Below are 20,157 nucleotides of genomic sequence, written 5' to 3' on the forward strand. Positions count from 1 at the left end.
TGTCTGTAGTCAGTCTGTCCAGACCTGTCTGTCTGTCTGTAGTCAGTCTGTCCAGACCTGTCTGTCTGTCTGTAGTCAGTCTGTCCAGACCTGTCTGTCTGTAGTCAGTGTGTCCATACCTGTCTGTCTGTCTGTAGTCAGTGTGTCCAGACCTGTCTGTCTGTCTGTAGTCAGTTTGTCCAGACCGGTCTGTCTGTCTGTAGTCAGTCTGTCCAGACCTGTCTATCTGTCTGTAGTCAAGTCTGTCCAGACCTGTCTGTCTGTAGTCAGTCTGTCCAGACCTGTCTGTCTGTCTGTAGTCAGTCTGTCCAGACCTGTCTGTCTGTAGTCAGTGTGTCCAGACCTGTCTGTCTGTAGTCAGTCTGTCCAGACCTGTCTGTCTGTAGTCAGTCTGTCCAGACCTGTCTGTCTGTAGTCAGTGTGTCCAGACCTGTCTGTCTGTCTGTCTGTAGTCAGTGTGTCCAGACCTGTCTGTCTGTCTGTCTGTAGTCAGTGTGTCCAGACCTGTCTGTCTGTCTGTCTGTAGTCAGTGTGTCCAGACCTGTCTGTCTGTCTGTCTGTAGTCAGTGTGTCCAGACCTGTCTGTCTGTAGTCAGTCTGTCTGTCTGTAGTCAGTGTGTCTGTCTGTAGTCAGTGTGTCTGTCTGTCTGTAGTCAGTCTGTCCAGACCTGTCTGTCTGTAGTCAGTGTGTCTGTCTGCTTCAAGACAAAGTGGTGTAGTCGTACAGCAGGACAGTAACAATACAACTACCTATCTGTCATCTCCTCTCACCGTTTATACACACACACACACACAGAGACACAGAGACACACACACAGACAGACAGACAGACAGACAGACAGACAGACAGACAGACAGACACACACAGAGTGACCTAGGCTAACATTGATTGAACTATCCACTCCACCAATAGTCAGATGTACACAACCACCCTGCTTACTGACACAACCGCCCTGCTTACTGACACAACCACCCTGCTTACTGACACAACCGCCCTGCTAACTGACACAACCACTCTGCTTACTGACACAACCACCCTGCTTACTGACACAACCACCCTGCTTACTGACACAACCACCCTGCTTACTGACAAAACTGGGGTAAGCCCCCTCCCCTAGGAAAAGTCTACTGTAGTAAATGCATCAGGCTGATGTTGTCATCTGATGATGTAACTACTTTAAATCAGAAACCCATGGAAACAACTTAGCCATGATAGTGCAGCCTGTACAAGGAAACTGATATAAAATAGATTAGTAGAAGTAACACGTCCCTGCGCGGTCCTGTCGGGTTCCCGCGGGGCAGTAGAGGGGGTCCGGTATTATCGATAAGGACCATAATCGGTATTCGTTATTCTACTGTAAAACAGATCAGCTCCCGAGCAACGTAGACACAACTCAGACATTCAACCATTCCAACAGTGTATTATCGTTGTATTATTATCATATCATATTGTAATGAAACGGCGGGGAGCAGGACTCGAACCCTCGACCTTCTAGCCCGAAGTCCAGGGCGCCATCGACTGTACCGCAAAAGCTCCAGCGGCAGACTCGATATCCGCGCTTATAAACCCAGGGTCGTTACACTATTGTACCTAATAATAGCGTTACATAAAACCCAACTAATATAGGACAGCAGTCACAGGGAGTCCCAAATAGGTTAGAAACATCACCGCTGGTTATTGGGCGATATCGGTCTGTTCGGCTTATCAAACCAACACATTCAAAAACGTTGGTACAACGTCTACTAACTGGGAGTCGCGATGTTTACACATTTAGGTGCAATTTATAAAAACCCAAAACCACATACCTTACAAGATTCATTTAAAATGTGAAGGGGGGGAAAAAAGCAACAGTAGAGAGACGTGGGTGTAACGATGAAAAAATATGTCTTCAGAGTTGTGTTGTTTCAGCAGCGCTTTTTCCTCGACCGTCTTGATTCCAGCGGTGTGTTGCTACTAGATATCTAAAAGACATCTAAAACCTGATGCTGCTGGTGATCACCGACTGGTGAGTATCCGGGATGCCGAAGGTGCTGCAGCGGCGAAAATGCGCGTGATTCAGAGCAGGCAACACCCGGAAGTGCGAACGATGTAAACGGTTTCTAGGGAAAACAGTCTTCCTGCGTCGCGGAAGAAAAAAATATTATAATTTTTTTTTTAACTTATTTTTTCTTTCATTATTATTATTATTATTATTATTATTATTATATATATATATATTTTTTAGCGGATTCGGTAACGGTTCAATCTGGACCCAAGTCCTGATGTTGTTTTAAGCGGCCAGAGATACCGGGTTGGAGAATAGTTGGTTCTTTCTCTTTATTTTCTAGAACAAAACGGACGACTACAGCATCAAGTCGGAATTACTGTCAACATCATCATGTGTCGTAATATTTAACATAAAAACACATCCAGCAAAGCTTGAACCCAACATCTATAAACAAGACTTTTGGGTAGTTTAATCTACGTACTGAATGTGGCCGCTAGATGGCGAGAGTCCGACACCTGAACAAAAACAAGATCTGAGTGTCTGAATGATCTACGTGAAAAGTTTATATAAAAACTGCGGTCTGAAACTCGGCGTGTCTCGACCACATTTTCATAACAGTTACTAGTTGACGTCAGATCAGTCTTATCAAACACTTGGACAGACAGACACACACACACCGTCTATGATAGTAAATTATTTATTAAAATGCATATTATGACCAGCATAAGCATTTAACAGGTACCGCTGCTTGGCTTTCTTCGTGATTATATACCTGCTGTAGCTTTCCACTCTGACGCGTCCTATTATAATAAGTCCTTTAGCGAACAGTTGCGCTCTAATACATCGACACTTGATAACGGAGTTCATCGGAGCAGAATGTCCTGTTCCCAACTTTTCACAACTGGTTGAATGGCTTCTTTTTTTTTTTAACCCTGTAGGCACCTGCAACTTACCACAGATATAATACATCACACAGTAAACGAATCACCTGCCTCCAAACCAAATTAACTACAATTCAGAATAATTTCCCGTTACGAAAATAAAGACTGCGGTCAGAGAGCAGTCTAACTGCAGTTATTCTGAAATTACTACGTCCAAAATACCAGTCGACTGCATTTACTGTAGTATCAAACACTGTCATCTTTTTTTGTAAGGGTTAGTCCATTCTATTTTTTATTTATTTATTTATTTGAAGTGAAAAATCTCAAGTTTAGATATTATTTTTTTCTTGGTCCAGTGCTGTAAATCCAACAAATTCATGTGTGAACATCAAAACTAAAACCCAAGTAAACTAATTCCAGAAGCCAAAGTGAATCGTGCCGTATATTTAAAGAGCACAGCTGTATGTCCAGGTACAACTATCAGAACAGAACACCTGACGGAACAGAACACCTGACGGTACAGAACACCTGACAGAACAGAACACCTGACGGAACAGAACACCTGACAGAACAGAACATCTGACAGAACAGAACATCTGACAGAACAGAACACCTGACAGAACAGAACACCTGACAGAACAGAACACCTGACGGAACAGAACACCTGACAGAACAGAACACCTGACAGAACAGAACATCTGACAGAACAGAACACCTGACAGAACAGAACACCTGACGGAACAGAACACCTGACGGAACAGAACACCTGACGGAACAGAACACCTGACGGAACAGAACCTGACGGAACAGAACACCTGACAGAACAGAACACCTGACGGAACAGAACCTGACGGAACAGAACACCTGACGGAACAGAACACCTGACAGGAACAGAACAACGCATTTCCTGGATTCTAAAACAAAGAAGATGATAGAACAAAACAACCAAGATGTGTCTCAAATGGTGTTCTATGGGTCCTGGTCTACCTATATAAAAAATAACAGGGTGCCATGTGGAATGCAGACGTCGTTGTCATGGCTGCCGTGCTTCTAGCAGATGCTCAACAGAGACAGACAGAAAGGAGATGTCTCCAGCAGCAGCTGAGACAGACAGACGCAGAGAAGCAGAAAGGCAAAGAGGTGAGATTTCTTCATATCCCGGCTGGTCGGCTGGTCGGCTGAGGGTCATGGTATCAGACTATCTTGAGATCCTTCAGGGCAGACTCCAGACTCTGGGAACAGAAGAAGAGGATCATGGTATCAGAGATCCTTCAGGGCAGACTCCAGACTCTGGGAACAGTAGAAGATGATATTTAGACATCTTCTCTTCATGGCTCACAACTATTCCAGATGTCATGACGACGGTGACAAGGCACAACTACAGTAACGTGTCAGACTGTGTGTGTGTGTAGTGTGTGTGTAGTGTGTGTGTACCTTGACGTCCCATGTGACCATTCCTCCGTCCATCCCAGTGGTACAGAACGTGTCAGAATGTGTGTGTGTGTGTAGTGTGTGTGTGTGTAGTGTGTGTGTAGTGTGTGTAGTGTGTGTGTGGTGTGTGTGTAGTGTAGTGTGTGTGTGTAGTGTGTGTACCTTGACGTCCCATGTGACCATTCCTCCGTCCATCCCAGTGGTACAGAACGTGTCAGAATGTGTGTGTGTGTGTAGTGTAGTGTGTGTAGTGTGTGTGTACCTTGACGTCCCATGTGACCATTCCTCCGTCCATCCCAGTGGTACAGAACGTGTCAGACTGTGTGTGTGTGTGTGGTGTGTGTGTAGTGTGTGTGTAGTGTAGTGTGTAGTGTGTGTGTAGTGTGTGTGTAGTGTGTGTGTAGTGTAGTGTGTGTGTAGTGTAGTGTGTGTGTAGTGTGTGTGTGTGTAGTGTGTGTGTAGTGTGTGTACCTTGACGTCCCATGTGACCATTCCTCCGTCCATCCCAGTGGTACAGAACGTGGAACATTTACTCTTCCCTCCTTCCAGCACAGAGATCTGACTGGAATACAAAGAGACAGTTAGCACACACACACACACACACACTACGACCCCAGAAATACACACACACACACACTACGACCCCAGAAATACACACACACACACACTACGACCCCAGAAATACACACAGACACTACGACCCCAGAAATACACACAGACATTACAACCCCAGAAATACACACAGACATTACGACCCCAGAAATACACACACACACTACGACCCCAGAAATACACACAGACATTACGACCCCAGAAATACAGTCATTATGACCCCAGAAATACACACACACACATTACGACCCCAGACACACACACTTAGTCATTACGACCCCAGACACACACACTTAGTCATTACGACCCCAGACACACACACTTAGTCATTACGACCCCAGACACACACACTTAGTCATTACGACCCCAGACACACACACTTAGTCATTACGACCCCAGACACACACACTTAGTCATTACGACCCCAGACACACACACTTAGTCATTACGACCCCAGACACACACACTTAGTCATTACGACCCCAGACACACACACTTAGTCATTACGACCCCAGACACACACACTTAGTCATTACGACCCCAGACACACACACTTAGTCATTACGACCCCAGACACACACACTTAGTCATTACGACCCCAGAAATACACACACTTAGTCATTACGACCCCAGACACACACACTTAGTCATTACGACCCCAGACACACACACTTAGTCATTACGACCCCAGAAATACACACTTAGTCATTACGACCCCAGACACACACACTTAGTCATTACGACCCCAGAAATACACACACTTAGTCATTACGACCCCAGACACACACACTTAGTCATTACGACCCCAGACACACACACTTAGTCATTACGACCCCAGAAATACACACACACACCCCCACCCCACCTGATGCTGTTCTTGTGCAGACTCTCCAGGCCCTGCTCGGTGGTCTCGGACGAGGTGGCTCGGCGGTCCAGGTTCTGGAAGCGTTCCCTGGCGCTGATCCCTCTCTGAGACGTCTGCTTGGGAACGTCCAGCTTCCCTCCGAACGTTACTGAGCCCTTAGTACCGTCATACACAAACAGCACCGGGTAGCAGTCATGACCCTAGAGAGGAGAGACACACAGTGAGACAGACACAGGAGAGAGACACAGTGAGACAGACACAGGAGAGAGAGGAGAGACACACAGTGAGACAGACACAGGAGAGAGAGAGGAGAGAGAGAGGAGAGACACAGTGAGACAGACACAGGAGAGAGACACAGTGAGACAGACACAGGAGAGAGAGGAGAGACAGTGAGACAGACACAGGAGAGAGACACAGTGAGACAGACACAGGAGAGAGAGGAGAGACACAGTGAGACAGACACAGGAGAGAGAGACACACCGTGAGACAGACACAGGAGAGAGACACACAGTGAGACAGACACAGGAGAGAGAGGAGAGACACACAGTGAGACAGACACAGGACAGAGAGACACACAGTGAGACAGACACAGGAGAGAGAGGAGAGACACACAGTGAGACAGACACAGGACAGAGAGACACACAGTGAGACAGACACAGGAGAGAGAGGAGATACACAGTGAGACAGACACAGGAGAGACACACAGTGAGACAGACACAGGAGAGAGAGGAGACACACAGTGAGACAGACACAGGAGAGAGAGACACACAGTGAGACAGACACAGGAGAGAGAGACACACAGTGAGACAGAGACAGGAGAGAGAGGAGAGAGAGAGAGGAGAGACACAGTGAGACAGACACAGGAGAGAGAGGAGAGACACACAGTGAGACAGGCACAGGACAGAGAGACACACAGTGAGACAGACACAGGAGAGAGGAGAGAGATACACAGGAGAGAGAGGAGAGACACACACAGGAGAGAGAGAGAGTGTGTGTGTGTGTGTGTGTGTGTGTGTGTGTGTACTCACAGCGGCCACCAGGCTGTTCTCAGTGATAAAGCTGACACACAGCAGAGGAAGGGTCTCAGAGCTCAGACTGCTGATCCTAGAATACACATAGAGATCAGACTGCTGATCCTAGAATACACACAGAGAGATCAGACTGCTGATCCTAGAATACACACAGAGAGATCAGACTGCTGATCCTAGAATACACATAGAGAGATCAGAATATACACACAGAGAGAGATCAGACTACTGATCCTAGAATACACACAGAGAGATCAGACTACTGATCCTAGAATACACACAGAGAGATCAGAATATACACACAGAGAGATCAGACTGCTGATCCTAGAATACACACAGAAAGATCAGACTGCTGATACCAGAATACACACAGAGAGATCAGACTGCTGATACCAGAATACACACAGAGAGATCAGACTACTGATCCTAGAATACACACAGAGAGATCAGACTACTGATCCTAGAATACACACAGAGAGATCAGACTGCTGATACCAGAATACACACAGAGAGATCAGACTGCTGCTAGAATAAACACAGAGAGAGATCAGACTACTGATCCTAGAATACACACAGAGAGAGATCAGACTACTGATCCTAGAATACACACAGAGAGATCAGACTGCTGATCCTAGAATACACACAGAGAGATCAGACTACTGATCCTAGAATACACACAGAGAGATCAGACTGCTGCTAGAATAAACATAGAGAGATCAGACTGCTGATACCAGAATACACACAGAGAGATCAGACTGCTGATACCAGAATACACACAGAGAGATCAGACTGCTGCTAGAATAAACACAGAGAGAGATCAGACTACTGATCCTAGAATACACACAGAGAGAGATCAGACTACTGATCCTAGAATACACACAGAGAGATCAGACTGCTGATCCTAGAATACACACAGAGAGATCAGACTACTGATCCTAGAATACACACAGAGAGATCAGACTGCTGATCCTAGAATACACACAGAGAGATCAGACTGCTGATACCAGAATACACACAGAGAGATCAGACTACTGATCCTAGAATACACACAGATCAGTGTTCTCTCTCCTTACGTGCTGGTCTTGCCTCCCTCTGCGATCGCCACAGTCGAGTCATGTGACGTCCAGGCCAGGCGGTTCCCGCTGTGGGAGAAACAGACCCCGTGGACCCATCCCCCTCCTGCCCCATCTCCAGCCCCCCCAGACACCCCTGAGGGCCCAGACTCAAACAGCACCTCTCCAAAGGGCATCTTGGACCCCCACACTGTGGGTCCGGGCTTCTCCTCCACCTCCTTGATGTAGGCTGAGAACACCCTGGGGGGAGAGGGGGGGGGGGGGGGATATATTAAGGGGGAGAGGGAAGAGAATTAAGTAGAGAAACATGGTCTCTGATGGTCTCTCTACAGATGAGGCTGAAACATGGTCTCTGACGGTCTCTCTCTCTCTCTACTGATGAGGCTGAAACATGGTCTCTGACGGTCTCTCTCTCTCTCTCTACTGATGAGGCTGAAACATGGTCTCTGACGGTCTCTCTCTCTCTACTGATGAGGCTGAAACATGGTCTCTGACGGTCTCTCTCTCTCTCTACTGATGAGGCTGAAACATGGTCTCTGATGGTCTCTCTCTCTACTGATGAGGCTGAAACATGGTCTCTGACGGTCTCTCTCTCTCTACTGATGAGGCTGAAACATGGTCTCTGATGGTCTCTCTACTGATGAGGCTGAAACATGGTCTCTGACAGTCTCTCTCTACTGATGAGCCTGAAACATGGTCTCTGACGGTCTCTCTCTCTCTACTGATGAGGCTGAAACATGGTCTCTGACGGTCTGTCTCTACTGATGAGGCTGAAACATGGTCTCTGACAGTCTCTCTCTCTACTGATGAGGCTGAAACATGGTCTCTGACAGTCTCTCTCTCTACTGATGAGGCTGAAACATGGTCTCTGACGGTCTCTCTCTCTCTACTGATGAGGCTGAAACATGGTCTCTGACGGTCTCTCTCTCTCTACTGATGAGGCTGAAACATGGTCTCTGACGGTCTCTCTCTACTGATGAGGCTGAAACATGGTCTCTCTCTCTCTACTGATGAGGCTGAAACATGGTCTCTGACGGTCTCTCGCTCTACTGATGAGGCTGAAACATGGTCTCTGACGGTCTCTCTCTCTACTGATGAGGCTGAAACATGGTCTCTGACGGTCTCTCCCTCTCTCTCTCTCTACTGATGAGGCTGAAACCTGGTCTCTGGCGGCCTCGCTCTCTCTCTCTACTGATGAGGCTGAAACATGGTCTCTGATGGTCTCTCTACTGATGAGGCTGAAACATGGTCTCTGACGGTCTCTCTCTCTACTGATGAGGCTGAAACATAGTCTCTGACGGTCTCTCTCTCCCTACCGATGAGGCTGAAACATGGTCTCTGACGGTCTGTCTCTACTGATGAGGCTGAAACATGGTCTCTGATGGTCTCTCTACTGATGAGGCTGAAACATGGTCTCTGATGGTCTCTCTACTGATGAGGCTGAAACATGGTCTCTGACGGTCTCTCTCCTTACCGATGAGGCTGAAACATGGTCTCTGACGGTCTGTCTCTACTGATGAGGCTGAAACATGGTCTCTGACGGTCTGTCTCTACTGATGAGGCTGAAACATGGTCTCTGATGGTCTCTCTACTGATGAGGCTGAAACATGGTCTCTGACGTTCTCTCTACTGATGAGGCTGAAACATGGTCTCTGACGGTCTCTCTCTACTGATGAGGCTGAAACATGGTCTCTGACGGTCTGTCTCTACTGATGAGGCTGAAACATGGTCTCTGACGGTCTGTCTCTACTGATGAGGCTGAAACATGGTCTCTGACGGTCTCTCTCTACTGATGAGGCTGAAACATGGTCTCTGACGGTCTCTCTCTCTCTACTGATGAGGCTGAAACATGGTCTCTGACGGACTCTCTCTCTACTGATGAGGCTGAAACATGGTCTCTGACGGTCTGTCTCTCTACTGATGAGGCTGAAACATGGTCTCTGACAGTCTCTACTGATGAGGCTGAAACATGGTCTCTGACGGTCTGTCTCTCTCTCTCTACTGATGAGGCTGAAACATGGTCTCTGACGGTCTCTACTGATGAGGCTGAAACATGGTCTCTGACGGTCTGTCTCTACTGATGAGGCTGAAACATGGTCTCTGACGGTCTGTCTCTCTCTCTCTACTGATGAGGCTGAAACATGGTCTCTGACGGTCTCTACTGATGAGGCTGAAACATGGTCTCTGACAGTCTGTCTCTACTGATGAGGCTGAAACATGGTCTCTGACGGTCTGTCTCTACTGATGAGGCTGAAACATGGTCTCTGATGGTCTCTCTACTGATGAGGCTGAAACATGGTCTCTGACGGTCTGTCTCTACTGATGAGGCTGAAACATGGTCTCTGACGGTCTGTCTCTACTGATGAGGCTGAAACATGGTCTCTGACGGTCTCTCTCTCTCTACTGATGAGGCTGAAACATGGTCTCTGACGGTCTCTCTCTCTCTCTACAGATGAGGCTGAAACATGGTCGCTGACGGTCTCTCTCTCTACCTGCATTTGAAGTCACAGGATCCAGCCGCCAGCAGCACGTTGTTAGGATGCCAGTCCAGACTGAGGACGGTGGAACGGATCGGCTTCTTGATGTGCTTACAGACCCACCTGGGAATAACAGGGTTGGAACGCGGTTGAGATATGGTTGAAGGAAGTACTGCACCATGTAGGACAGGGCCTAGGATGGTGTTTAGGACAGAGCCTGTTACATAGGACAGGGACTAGGATGGTATTTAGGACAGGAACTAGAATGGTATTTAGGACAGGGACTAGGATGGTATTTAGGACAGAGCCTGTTACATAGGACAGGGACTAGGATGGTGTTTAGGACAGGGACTAGGATGGTATTTAGGACAGGGACTAGGATGGTATTTAGGACAGGGACTAGGATGGTATTTAGGACAGGGACTAGGATGGTGTTTAGGACAGAGCCTGATACATTGGACAGGGACTAGGATGGTATTTAGGACAGGGACTAGGATGGTGTTTAGGACAGGGACTATGATGGTATTTAGGACAGGGACTAGGATGGTATTTAGGACAGGGACTAGGATGGTATTTAGGACAGGGACTAGGATGGTATTTAGGACAGGGACTAGGATGGTATTGAGGACAGGGACTAAGATGGTATTTAGGACAGAGCCTGTTACATAGGACAGGGACTAGGATGGTATTTAGGACAGGGACTAGGATGGTGTTTAGGACAGGGACTAGGATGGTATTTAGGACAGGGACTAGGATGGTATTTAGGACAGGGACTAGGATGGTGTTTAGGACAGAGCCTGTTACATAGGACAGGGACTAGGATGGTATTTAGGACAGGGACTAGGATGGTGTTTAGGACAGGGCCTAGGATGGTATTTAGGACAGGGTCTAGGATGGTATTTAGGACAGGGACTAGGATGGTATTTAGGACAGGGACTAGGATGGTATTTAGGACAGGGACTGGGATGGTATTTAGGACAGGGACTAGGATGGTATTGAGGACAGGGACTAGGATGGTATTTAGGACAGGGACTAGGATGGTGTTTAGGACAGGGACTAGGATGGTATTTAGGACAGGGACTAGGATGGTATTGAGGACAGGGACTAGCATGGTATTTAGGACAGAGCCTGTTACATAGGACAGGGACTAGGATGGTATTTAGGACAGGGTTAGGACAGGGACTAGGATGGTATTTAGGACAGGGACTAGGATGGTATTGAGGACAGGGACTAGGATGGTATTTAGGACAGAGCCAGTTACATAGGACAGGGACTAGGATGGTATTTAGGACAGGGACTAGGATGGTGTTTAGGACAGGGACTAGGATGGTATTTAGGACAGGGACTAGGATGGTATTTAGGACAGGGACTAGGATGGTATTTAGGACAGGGACTAGGATGGTATTGAGGACAGGGACTAGGATGGTATTTAGGACAGAGCCTGTTACATAGGACAGGGACTAGGATGGTATTTAGGACAGGGTTAGGACAGGGACTAGGATGGTATTTAGGACAGGGACTAGGATGGTATTGAGGACAGGGACTAGGATGGTATTTAGGACAGAGCCAGTTACATAGGACAGGGGCTAGGATGGTATTTAGGACAGGGACTAGGATGGTGTTTAGGACAGGGACTAGGATGGTATTTAGGACAGGGACTAGGATGGTATTTAGGACAGGGACTAGGATGGTATTTAGGACAGGGACTAGGATGGTATTTAGGACAGGGACTAGGATGGTATTGAGGACAGGGACTAGGATGGTATTTAGGACAGAGCCTGTTACATAGGACAGGGACTAGGATGGTATTTAGGACAGAGACTAGGATGGTATTGAGGACAGGGACTAGGATGGTATTTAGGACAGGGAGTAGGAGGGTATTTAGGACAGAGCCATTCTATATTCTCTCACCAGTCATTCTCCTGTTCTCTATAACAGATATAGTTAAACCCAGTCCTGTTTAGTCCTCACCAGTCATTCTCCTGTTCTCTATAACAGATATAGTTAAACCCAGTCCTGTTTAGTCCTCACCAGTCATTCTCCTGTTCTCTATAACAGATATAGTTAAACCCAGTCCTGTCTAGTCCTCACCAGTCATTCTCCTGTTCTCTATAACAGATATAGTTAAACCCAGTCCTGTCTAGTCCTCACCAGTCATTCTCCTGTTCTCTATAACAGATATAGTTAAACCCAGTCCTGTCTAGTCCTCACCAGTCATTCTCCTGTTCAAAGTAGCAGATGGATATGAGGCGTGACCCGCTGCCCACAGCGAACTTGTTCTCCTTGGGAGACCAGCTGACACAGCGAGCAGCCCGGTTGATACGGAGGATGACCAGGGTGGGCTTCCACACCTCCCCCTTCAGAGACCAGACATACGCGTTACGATCTGTCCCACAGGTCACGATACGGTTACTCTCTGGAGCCCAGTCTATACCTGGAGAGATGGGGGGGGCATAGAGTTACTGTCTGGAGCCCAGTCTATACCTGGAGAGATGGAGGGGGCATAGAGTTAATGTCTGGAGCCCAGTCTATACCTGGAGAGATGGGGGGGGCATAGAGTTACTGTCTGGAGCCCAGTCTATACCTGGAGAGATGGGAGGGGGGGGGGGGCATAGAGTTACTGTCTGGAGCCCAGTCTATACCTGGAGAGATGGGAGGGGGGGGGCATAGAGTTACTCTCTGGAGCCCAGTCTATACCTGGAGAGATGGGAGGGGGGAGGCATAGAGTTACTGTCTGGAGCCCAGTCTTCACCTGGAGAGATGGGGGGGGGGCATAGAGTTACTGTCTGGAGCCCAGTCTATACCTGGAGAGATGGGAGGGGGGGGGCATAGAGTTACTGTCTGGAGCCCAGTCTATACCTGGAGAGATGGGAGGGGGGAGGCATAGAGTTACTGTCTGGAGCCCAGTCTATACCTGGAGAGATGGGAGGGGGGGGGGCATAGAGTTATTGTCTGGAGCCCAGTCTATACCTGGAGAGATGGGAAGGGGGGGGGCATAGAGTTACTGTCTGGAGCCCAGTCTATACCTGGAGAGATGGGAAGGGGGGGGGCATAGAGTTACTGTCTGGAGCCCAGTCTATACCTGGAGAGATGGGAGGGGGGGGCATAGAGTTACTGTCTGGAGCCCAGTCTATACCTGGAGAGATGGGAGGGGGGGGCATAGAGTTACTGTCTGGAGCCCAGTCTATACCTGGAGAGATGGGAGGGGGGGGGGGCATAGAGTTACTGTCTGGAGCCCAGTCTATACCTGGAGAGATGGGAGGGGGGGGCATAGAGTTACTGTCTGGAGCCCAGTCTATACCTGGAGAGATGGGAGGGGGGGGGGCATAGAGTTACTGTCTGGAGCCCAGTCTATACCTGGAGAGATGGGAAGGGGGGGGGGCATAGAGTTACTGTCTGGAGCCCAGTCTATACCTGGAGAGATGGGAGGGGGGGGCATAGAGTTACTGTCTGGAGCCCAGTCTATACCTGGAGAGATGGGAGGGGGGGGGGCATAGAGTTACTGTCTGGAGCCCAGTCTATACCTGGAGAGATGGGAGGGGGGGGCATAGAGTTACTGTCTGGAGCCCAGTCTATACCTGGAGAGATGGGAGGGGGGGGGGCATAGAGTTACTGTCTGGAGCCCAGTCTATACCTGGAGAGATGGGAAGGGGGGGGGCATAGAGTTACTGTCTGGAGCCCAGTCTATACCTGGAGAGATGGGGGGGGGGCATAGAGCTACTGTCTGGAGCCCAGTCTATACCTGGAGAGATGGGAGGGGGGGGGGGCATAGAGTTACTGTCTGGAGCCCAGTCTATGCCTGGAGAGATGGGAAGGGGGGGGGGGGCATAGAGTTACTGTCTGGAGCCCAGTCTATACCTGGAGAGATGGGGGGGGGCATAGAGCTACTGTCTGGAGCCCAGTCTATACCTGGAGAGATGGGAGGGGGGGGCATAGAGTTACTGTCTGGAGCCCAGTCTATACCTGGAGAGATGGGAGGGGGGGGGGTGGCATAGAGTTACTGTCTGGAGCCCAGTCTATACCTGGAGAGATGGGAAGGGGGGGGGGCATAGAGTTACTGTCTGGAGCCCAGTCTATACCTGGAGAGATGGGAGGGGGGGGCATAGAGTTACTGTCTGGAGCCCAGTCTATACCTGGAGAGATGGGGGGGGGGAGGCATAGAGCTACTGTCTGGAGCCCAGTCTATACCTGGAGAGATGGGAGGGGGGGGCATAGAGTTACTCTCTGGAGCCCAGTCTATACCTGGAGAGATGGGAGGGGGGGGCATAGAGTTACTGTCTGGAGCCCAGTCTATACCTGGAGAGATGGGGGGGGCATAGAGCTACTGTCTGGAGCCCAGTCTATACCTGGAGAGATGGGAGGGGGGGGCATAGAGTTACTGTCTGGAGCCCAGTCTATACCTGGAGAGATGGGAGGGGGGAGGCATAGAGTTACTGTCTGGAGCCCAGTCTATACCTGGAGAGATGGGGGGGGGCATAGAGTTACTGTCTGGAGCCCAGTCTATACCTGGAGAGATGGGAGGGGGGAGGCATAGAGTTACTGTCTGGAGCCCAGTCTATACCTGGAGAGATGGGGGGAGGAATAGAGTTACTGTCTGGAGCCCAGTCTATACCTGGAGAGATGGGAGGGGGGGGGGGCATAGAGTTACTGTCTGGAGCCCAGTCTATACCTGGAGAGATGGGGGGGGGGGGGGCATAGAGTTACTGTCTGGAGCCCAGTCTATACCTGGAGAGATGGGAGGGGGGGGGCATAGAGTTACTGTCTGGAGCCCAGTCTATACCTGGAGAGATGGGAGGGGGGGGCATAGAGTTACTGTCTGGAGCCCAGTCTATACCTGGAGAGATGGGAGGGGGGAGGCATAGAGTTACTGTCTGGAGCCCAGTCTATACCTGGGGAGATGGGGGGAGGAATAGAGTTACTGTCTGGAGCCCAGTCTATACCTGGAGAGATGGGAGGGGGGGGGGGCATAGAGTTACTGTCTGGAGGCCAGTCTATACCTGGGGAGATGGGAGGGGGGGGGCATAGAGTTACTGTCTGGAGCCCAGTCTATACCTGGAGAGATGGGGGGAGGAATAGAGTTACTGTCTGGAGCCCAGTCTATACCTGGAGAGATGGGAGGGGGGGGGCATAGAGTTACTGTCTGGAGCCCAGTCTATACCTGGAGAGATGGGAGGGGGGAGGCATAGAGTTACTGTCTGGAGCCCAGTCTATACCTGGGGAGATGGGGGAAGGAATAGAGTTACTGTCTGGAGCCCAGTCTATACCTGGAGAGATGGGAGGGGGGGGGGGCATAGAGTTACTGTCTGGAGCCCAGTCTATACCTGGAGAGATGGGAGGGGGGGGGGCATAGAGTTACTGTCTGGAGCCCAGTCTATACCTGGGGAGATGGGGGGGGGGCATAGAGTTACTGTCTGGAGCCCAGTCTATACCTGGGGAGATGGGGGGGGGCATAGAGTTACTGTCTGGAGCCCAGTCTATACCTGGAGAGATGGGAGGGGGCATAGAGTTACTGTCTGGAGCCCAGTCTATACCTGGAGAGATGGGAGGGGCATAGAGTTAATGTCTGGAGCCCAGTCTATACCTGGAGAGATGGGAGGGGGGGGCATAGAGTTACTGTCTGGAGCCCAGTCTATACCTGGAGAGATGGGAGGGGGAATAGAGTTACTGTCTGGAGCCCAGTCTATACCTGGAGAGATGGGGGGGGGGGGGAGGAGGCATAAAGAGTTAGGGAGAACAGGGCCAGAAACAAGAACTCTCTAATAAATGTCTCTGTAACGTGTCTCACCTGTGACCTGTCCGTTGTGCTCCTTCAGTTCATGAATCTTGGTCCACTTGGTCCCGTCCTTCTTATAGATGTGGACATCATGGTTGTTGGGACACAGAGCAATCTCTATAGGGAGAGATCACACTATATCATCATATCAATCTCTATAGGGAGATATCACACTATATATATCAGATCAATCTCTATAGGGAGAGATCACACTATATCATCAGATCAATCTCTATGGGGAGAGATCACACTATATATATCAGATCAATCTCTATAGGGAGAGATCACACTATATATATCAGATCAATCTCTATAGGGAGATATCACACTATATATATCAGATCAATCTCTATAGGGAGATATCACACTATATATATATCAGATCAATCTCTATAGGGAGATATCACACCATATATATCAGATCAATCTCTACAGGGAGATATCACACTATATATATCAGATCAATCTCTATAGGGAGATATCACACTATATATATCAGATCAATCTCTATAGGGAGATATCACACTATATATATCAGATCAATCTCTATAGGGAGATATCACACTATATATATCAGATCAATCTCTATAGGGAGAGATCACACTATATATATCAGATCAATCTCTATAGGGAGATATCACACCATATATATCAGATCAATCTCTATAGGGAGATATTACACTATATATATCAGATCAATCTCTATAGGGAGATATCACACTATATATATATCAGATCAATCTCTATAGGGAGAGATCACACCATATATATCAGATCAATCTCTACAGGGAGATATCACACTATATATATCAGATCAATCTCTATCGGGAGATATCACACTATATCATCAGATCAATCTCTATAGGGAGATATCACACTATATATATCAGATCAATCTCTATAGGGAGAGATCACACTATATCATCAGATCAATCTCTATAGGGAGATATCACACTATATATATCAGATCAATCTCTATAGGGAGATATTACATTATATTCAGAGGGCTGTTGGTTCATGTGAGTGAGTGTGTTTGCAACAGTATAGCGTGGGAAGCAAGGTCACACTCCTCTCACATCTATGTGTGTGTCTGTCTGCCTCTCAGCGTGTCTGTCTGCCTCTCAGCGTGTCTGTCTGCCTCTCAGCGTGTCTGTCTGCCTCTCAGCGTGTTTCTCTCAGCGTGTCTGTCTGCCTCTCAGTGTGTTTCTCTCGTGTCAGAATTGAAAACCGCCAGTTCACCTCCTGTTCCTGTTTGTATGACTCACACACTGTGGTTGTGCGCGCGCGTGTCTGTGTGCTCTGCCCAGACCCACCATCCATTTTGACCAGAAACCGAAGACTCAGATCGAAACAACCCAAATATGGAGTTAGTTTCCTGAGCTCTGTAGAACACTGAGATGTCTCTCTCTGAGAGACCCAGAACACCACCCCTCTCGCTACAACAGGAAACACCTCCAGCCACATGGGAGCCAATCACAGCCCTCTCGCTACAACAGGAAATACCTCCAGCCACATGGGAGCCAATCACAGCCCCCCGTCAGACTCAACTTAAGCCTGTTTTTGTTTTTAATTTGGATCAATTTCAGTTAGCTTGGTGTGTTTCAGTTAGCTTGGTGTGTTTCAGTTAGCTTGGTGTGTTTCAGTTAGCTTGGTGTGTTTCAGTTAGCTTGGTGTGTTTCAATATATTTTCTATCTGTAATCAAATTAACTTTACTACAACTCAGCTTTGTGAGTTCCTGTTCAACACCATCTGAGTTGGGTTTCCTCTAGTGATTCTACTTCTGTAGGTGAGGAAGTCCTATTGACCAATCAGAGAGAGTTTTCCTACTCACGGGTCCGGTCCTTGTTCCAGGAGTGGCAGCTGATTGGCTCGAGCAAGAAGCTGTGGTAAGACATAACCAAATCGGGACAATGCAGAACCAGAAAGTGAGATGAGCCAATGAGAGGCCTCTGTAGTTCCTGTTGAATAAAATGTTTTAAAAAATTGCACTAGACTGCAACTTCACACACACTTTAAATTGGTCATAAAATCACCATCTAACTGAAAACTTCAGAGAGAGAGGTACAGTCATGTCTAGGTTGTGTTAGACTGAGCCCCTGTGGCATGAAATGAATGATACAAGTCAAACATAAAACACATATATATATATATATATATATATATATATATATATATATATATAACACATCAACACAACGCAGCCTTGTAACAACAGGAAACGGTCTGTTTAAAGTTGTCCGCTACATCTTCAACAAGGCGTGTTGCTAACCAACTGTTATTGCCATGGTTCCCGGACTAACGTAAAGCTGACGTGTCTGACTCCACACAGAACAGCGGCGACACGCTAGCTAACCAACTGTCGTTGCCATGGTTCCCGGACTAACGTAAAGCTGGCGTGTCTGACTCCACACAGAACAGCGGCGACACGCTAGCTAACCAACTGTCGTTGCCATGGTTCCCGGACTAACGTAAAGCTGGCGTGTCTGACTCCACACAGAACAGTGGTGTCACTGCAGCACTACAGCTGGAACAACGTCCCCTCTATCTGCTGCGGCCTCTCTCAATTAAATTAAATTAAATTCAAGGGCTTTATTGGCATGGGAAACATGTGTTAACATTGCCAAAGCAAGTGAGGTAGATAATATATACAGTGAATATATAAAGTGAAATAAACAATAAAATTAACAGTAAACATTACACATACAGAAGTTTCAAAACAATAAAGACAATCCAAATGTCATATTATATATATATACAGTGTTTTAACAATGTACAAATGGTTAAAGGACACAATATAAAATATATAAGCATAAATATGGGTTGTATTTACAATGGTGTGTGTTCTTCACTGGTTGCCCTTTTCTCGTGGCAACAGGTCACAAATCTTGCTGCTGTGATGGAACACACTCTACTGTAAGACCCTGGGGGGGGGGGGGGGGGGGTTATAAAAGCGGATATCGACTGTGCCGCTTATAGCGCGCGCTGGACTTTCGGGCTAGAAAGGTCGAGGGTTCGAGTCCTGCTTCCCTGCCTGTTTCATTACACAACGTTGAAAACGTGTCATCTTGGTAACTTTTCCTCGTAGTTTTCATTGTTTTGCGTTGTAAAAAAAAAAATAAGGTTTCTGCCTGGTTGTCTGTTTATCAGTAGAACCAACCAGACATGTCTGGACATGACCGGTCAGCCGAGAGAACTTGTACTTACCCTGAGATGGAGGGATGATACGGAAGGAGAGATGAGTGGAGAGAACAGCTCGCGGACTCTGGCCAGTCGACGCGAAAGTTGCCGACAGAGTGACGGAGAGAGAACAGACACTTCTGTAGACGAGAAGGAGGTAGAAAAAGTTGCTTCCGCAAAAAGAGGAACAGAGGGAGGGGTGAGGCCGGGCAGGAAGGGAGGGAGGGGTGAGGCTGGGGGAGGGAAAACAAACTTCTGAAAAAAAGAGACGGGCTGAAGGTAGAGGCAGAACTTGCTTCTGCAAAAAAAAAGCGGGGAGGGAGAAAATAGAAACTTAAGCAAAAAGAGAGAAGTAGAAAAGACTCTACAGAGAGGAAGGAGTTAAAGTAGAACATTCACATCTGCAACAGAAAGGGAAGGGAGGGTAGACTAGGGAGGGTGGGAGAGAGAGAGGGTAGACTAGGGTGGGAGAGAGAGAAGTAGAAAAGACTTGGCTTCTACAGAGAGGAAGGAGTTAAAGTACAACCTTCACATCTGCAACAGAAAGGGAAGGGAGGGTGAGAGAGAGAGGGTAGACTAGGGAGGGTGGGAGAGAGAGAGGGTAGACTAGGGTGGGAGAGAGAAAGTAGACTAGGGTGGGAGAGAGAGAGAGAGTAGGGTGGGAAAGAGAGAGAGAGAGTAGACTAGGGTGGGAAAGAGAGAGAGAGAGTAGACTAGGGTGGGAAAGAGAGAGAGAGTAGACTAGGGTGGGAGAGAGAGAGAGAGTAGACTAGGGTGGGAAAGAGAGAGAGAGAGTAGACTAGGGTGGGAAAGAGAGAGAGAGTAGACTAGGGTGGGAGAGAGAGAGAGAG

The 20,157-nt window shown here is 48.2% G+C and overlaps 2 protein-coding genes across 8 annotated transcripts in view; both read right to left on the reverse strand.

Moving 5' to 3' along the window:
• LOC139405251 (monocyte to macrophage differentiation factor 2-like) overlaps nucleotides 1-2,045 on the reverse strand; it is a 40,025-nt gene extending 37,980 nt beyond the window's left edge. The window contains exon 1 of the mRNA XM_071147690.1: nucleotides 1,807-2,045. Within this exon, the coding sequence (XP_071003791.1) occupies nucleotides 1,807-1,820 (14 nt within the window). The 5' untranslated portion in view covers nucleotides 1,821-2,045. The remainder of the gene's footprint in view (nucleotides 1-1,806) is intronic.
• A 624-nt stretch (nucleotides 2,046-2,669) lies between these two features.
• On the reverse strand, nucleotides 2,670-19,501 carry LOC139405252 (actin-related protein 2/3 complex subunit 1B-like). 7 transcript variants are annotated; one of them, XM_071147698.1, is made up of 13 exons: nucleotides 19,334-19,472; nucleotides 18,960-19,050; nucleotides 17,961-18,087; nucleotides 16,141-16,245; nucleotides 12,567-12,789; nucleotides 10,371-10,478; nucleotides 7,879-8,118; nucleotides 6,806-6,881; nucleotides 5,778-5,977; nucleotides 4,772-4,862; nucleotides 3,702-4,101; nucleotides 3,585-3,652; nucleotides 2,670-3,380 (listed from the first exon to the last, which is right to left on the reverse strand). In XM_071147698.1, exons 3-11 carry the CDS (start codon nucleotides 18,022-18,024, stop codon nucleotides 4,063-4,065), a joined length of 1,146 nt encoding a protein of 381 aa, XP_071003799.1. In that variant the 5' UTR covers nucleotides 18,025-18,087; nucleotides 18,960-19,050; nucleotides 19,334-19,472; the 3' UTR covers nucleotides 2,670-3,380; nucleotides 3,585-3,652; nucleotides 3,702-4,062. The 7 variants fall into 7 exon arrangements, with proteins under 7 accessions (XP_071003799.1, XP_071003792.1, XP_071003797.1 ...); XM_071147691.1 differs by lacking the exon at nucleotides 18,960-19,050 and having other exon boundaries at nucleotides 19,334-19,482; XM_071147696.1 differs by lacking the exon at nucleotides 18,960-19,050 and having other exon boundaries at nucleotides 2,670-3,363; nucleotides 3,566-3,652; nucleotides 19,334-19,475.
• Between the last annotated feature and the right edge of the window lie 656 nt (nucleotides 19,502-20,157).

Source organism: Oncorhynchus clarkii, unplaced genomic scaffold (genome assembly GCF_045791955.1).
Source record: "Oncorhynchus clarkii lewisi isolate Uvic-CL-2024 unplaced genomic scaffold, UVic_Ocla_1.0 unplaced_contig_6271_pilon_pilon, whole genome shotgun sequence".
In the NCBI taxonomy this organism is placed as follows: domain Eukaryota; kingdom Metazoa; phylum Chordata; class Actinopteri; order Salmoniformes; family Salmonidae; genus Oncorhynchus; species Oncorhynchus clarkii.

Coding starts and splice junctions, on each gene's coding strand:
- LOC139405252 (XM_071147695.1), bottom strand. CDS start 18,024: ATGTCTTACCACAGCTTCTTGCTCGAGCCAATCAGCTGCCACTCCTGG. Junction 16,246..17,960: donor CTGGAACAAGGACCGGACCC/GTGAGTAGGAAA, acceptor CTCTCCCTATAG/AGATTGCTCTGTGTCCCAAC. Junction 12,790..16,140: donor GCACAACGGACAGGTCACAG/GTGAGACACGTT, acceptor CCATCTCTCCAG/GTATAGACTGGGCTCCAGAG.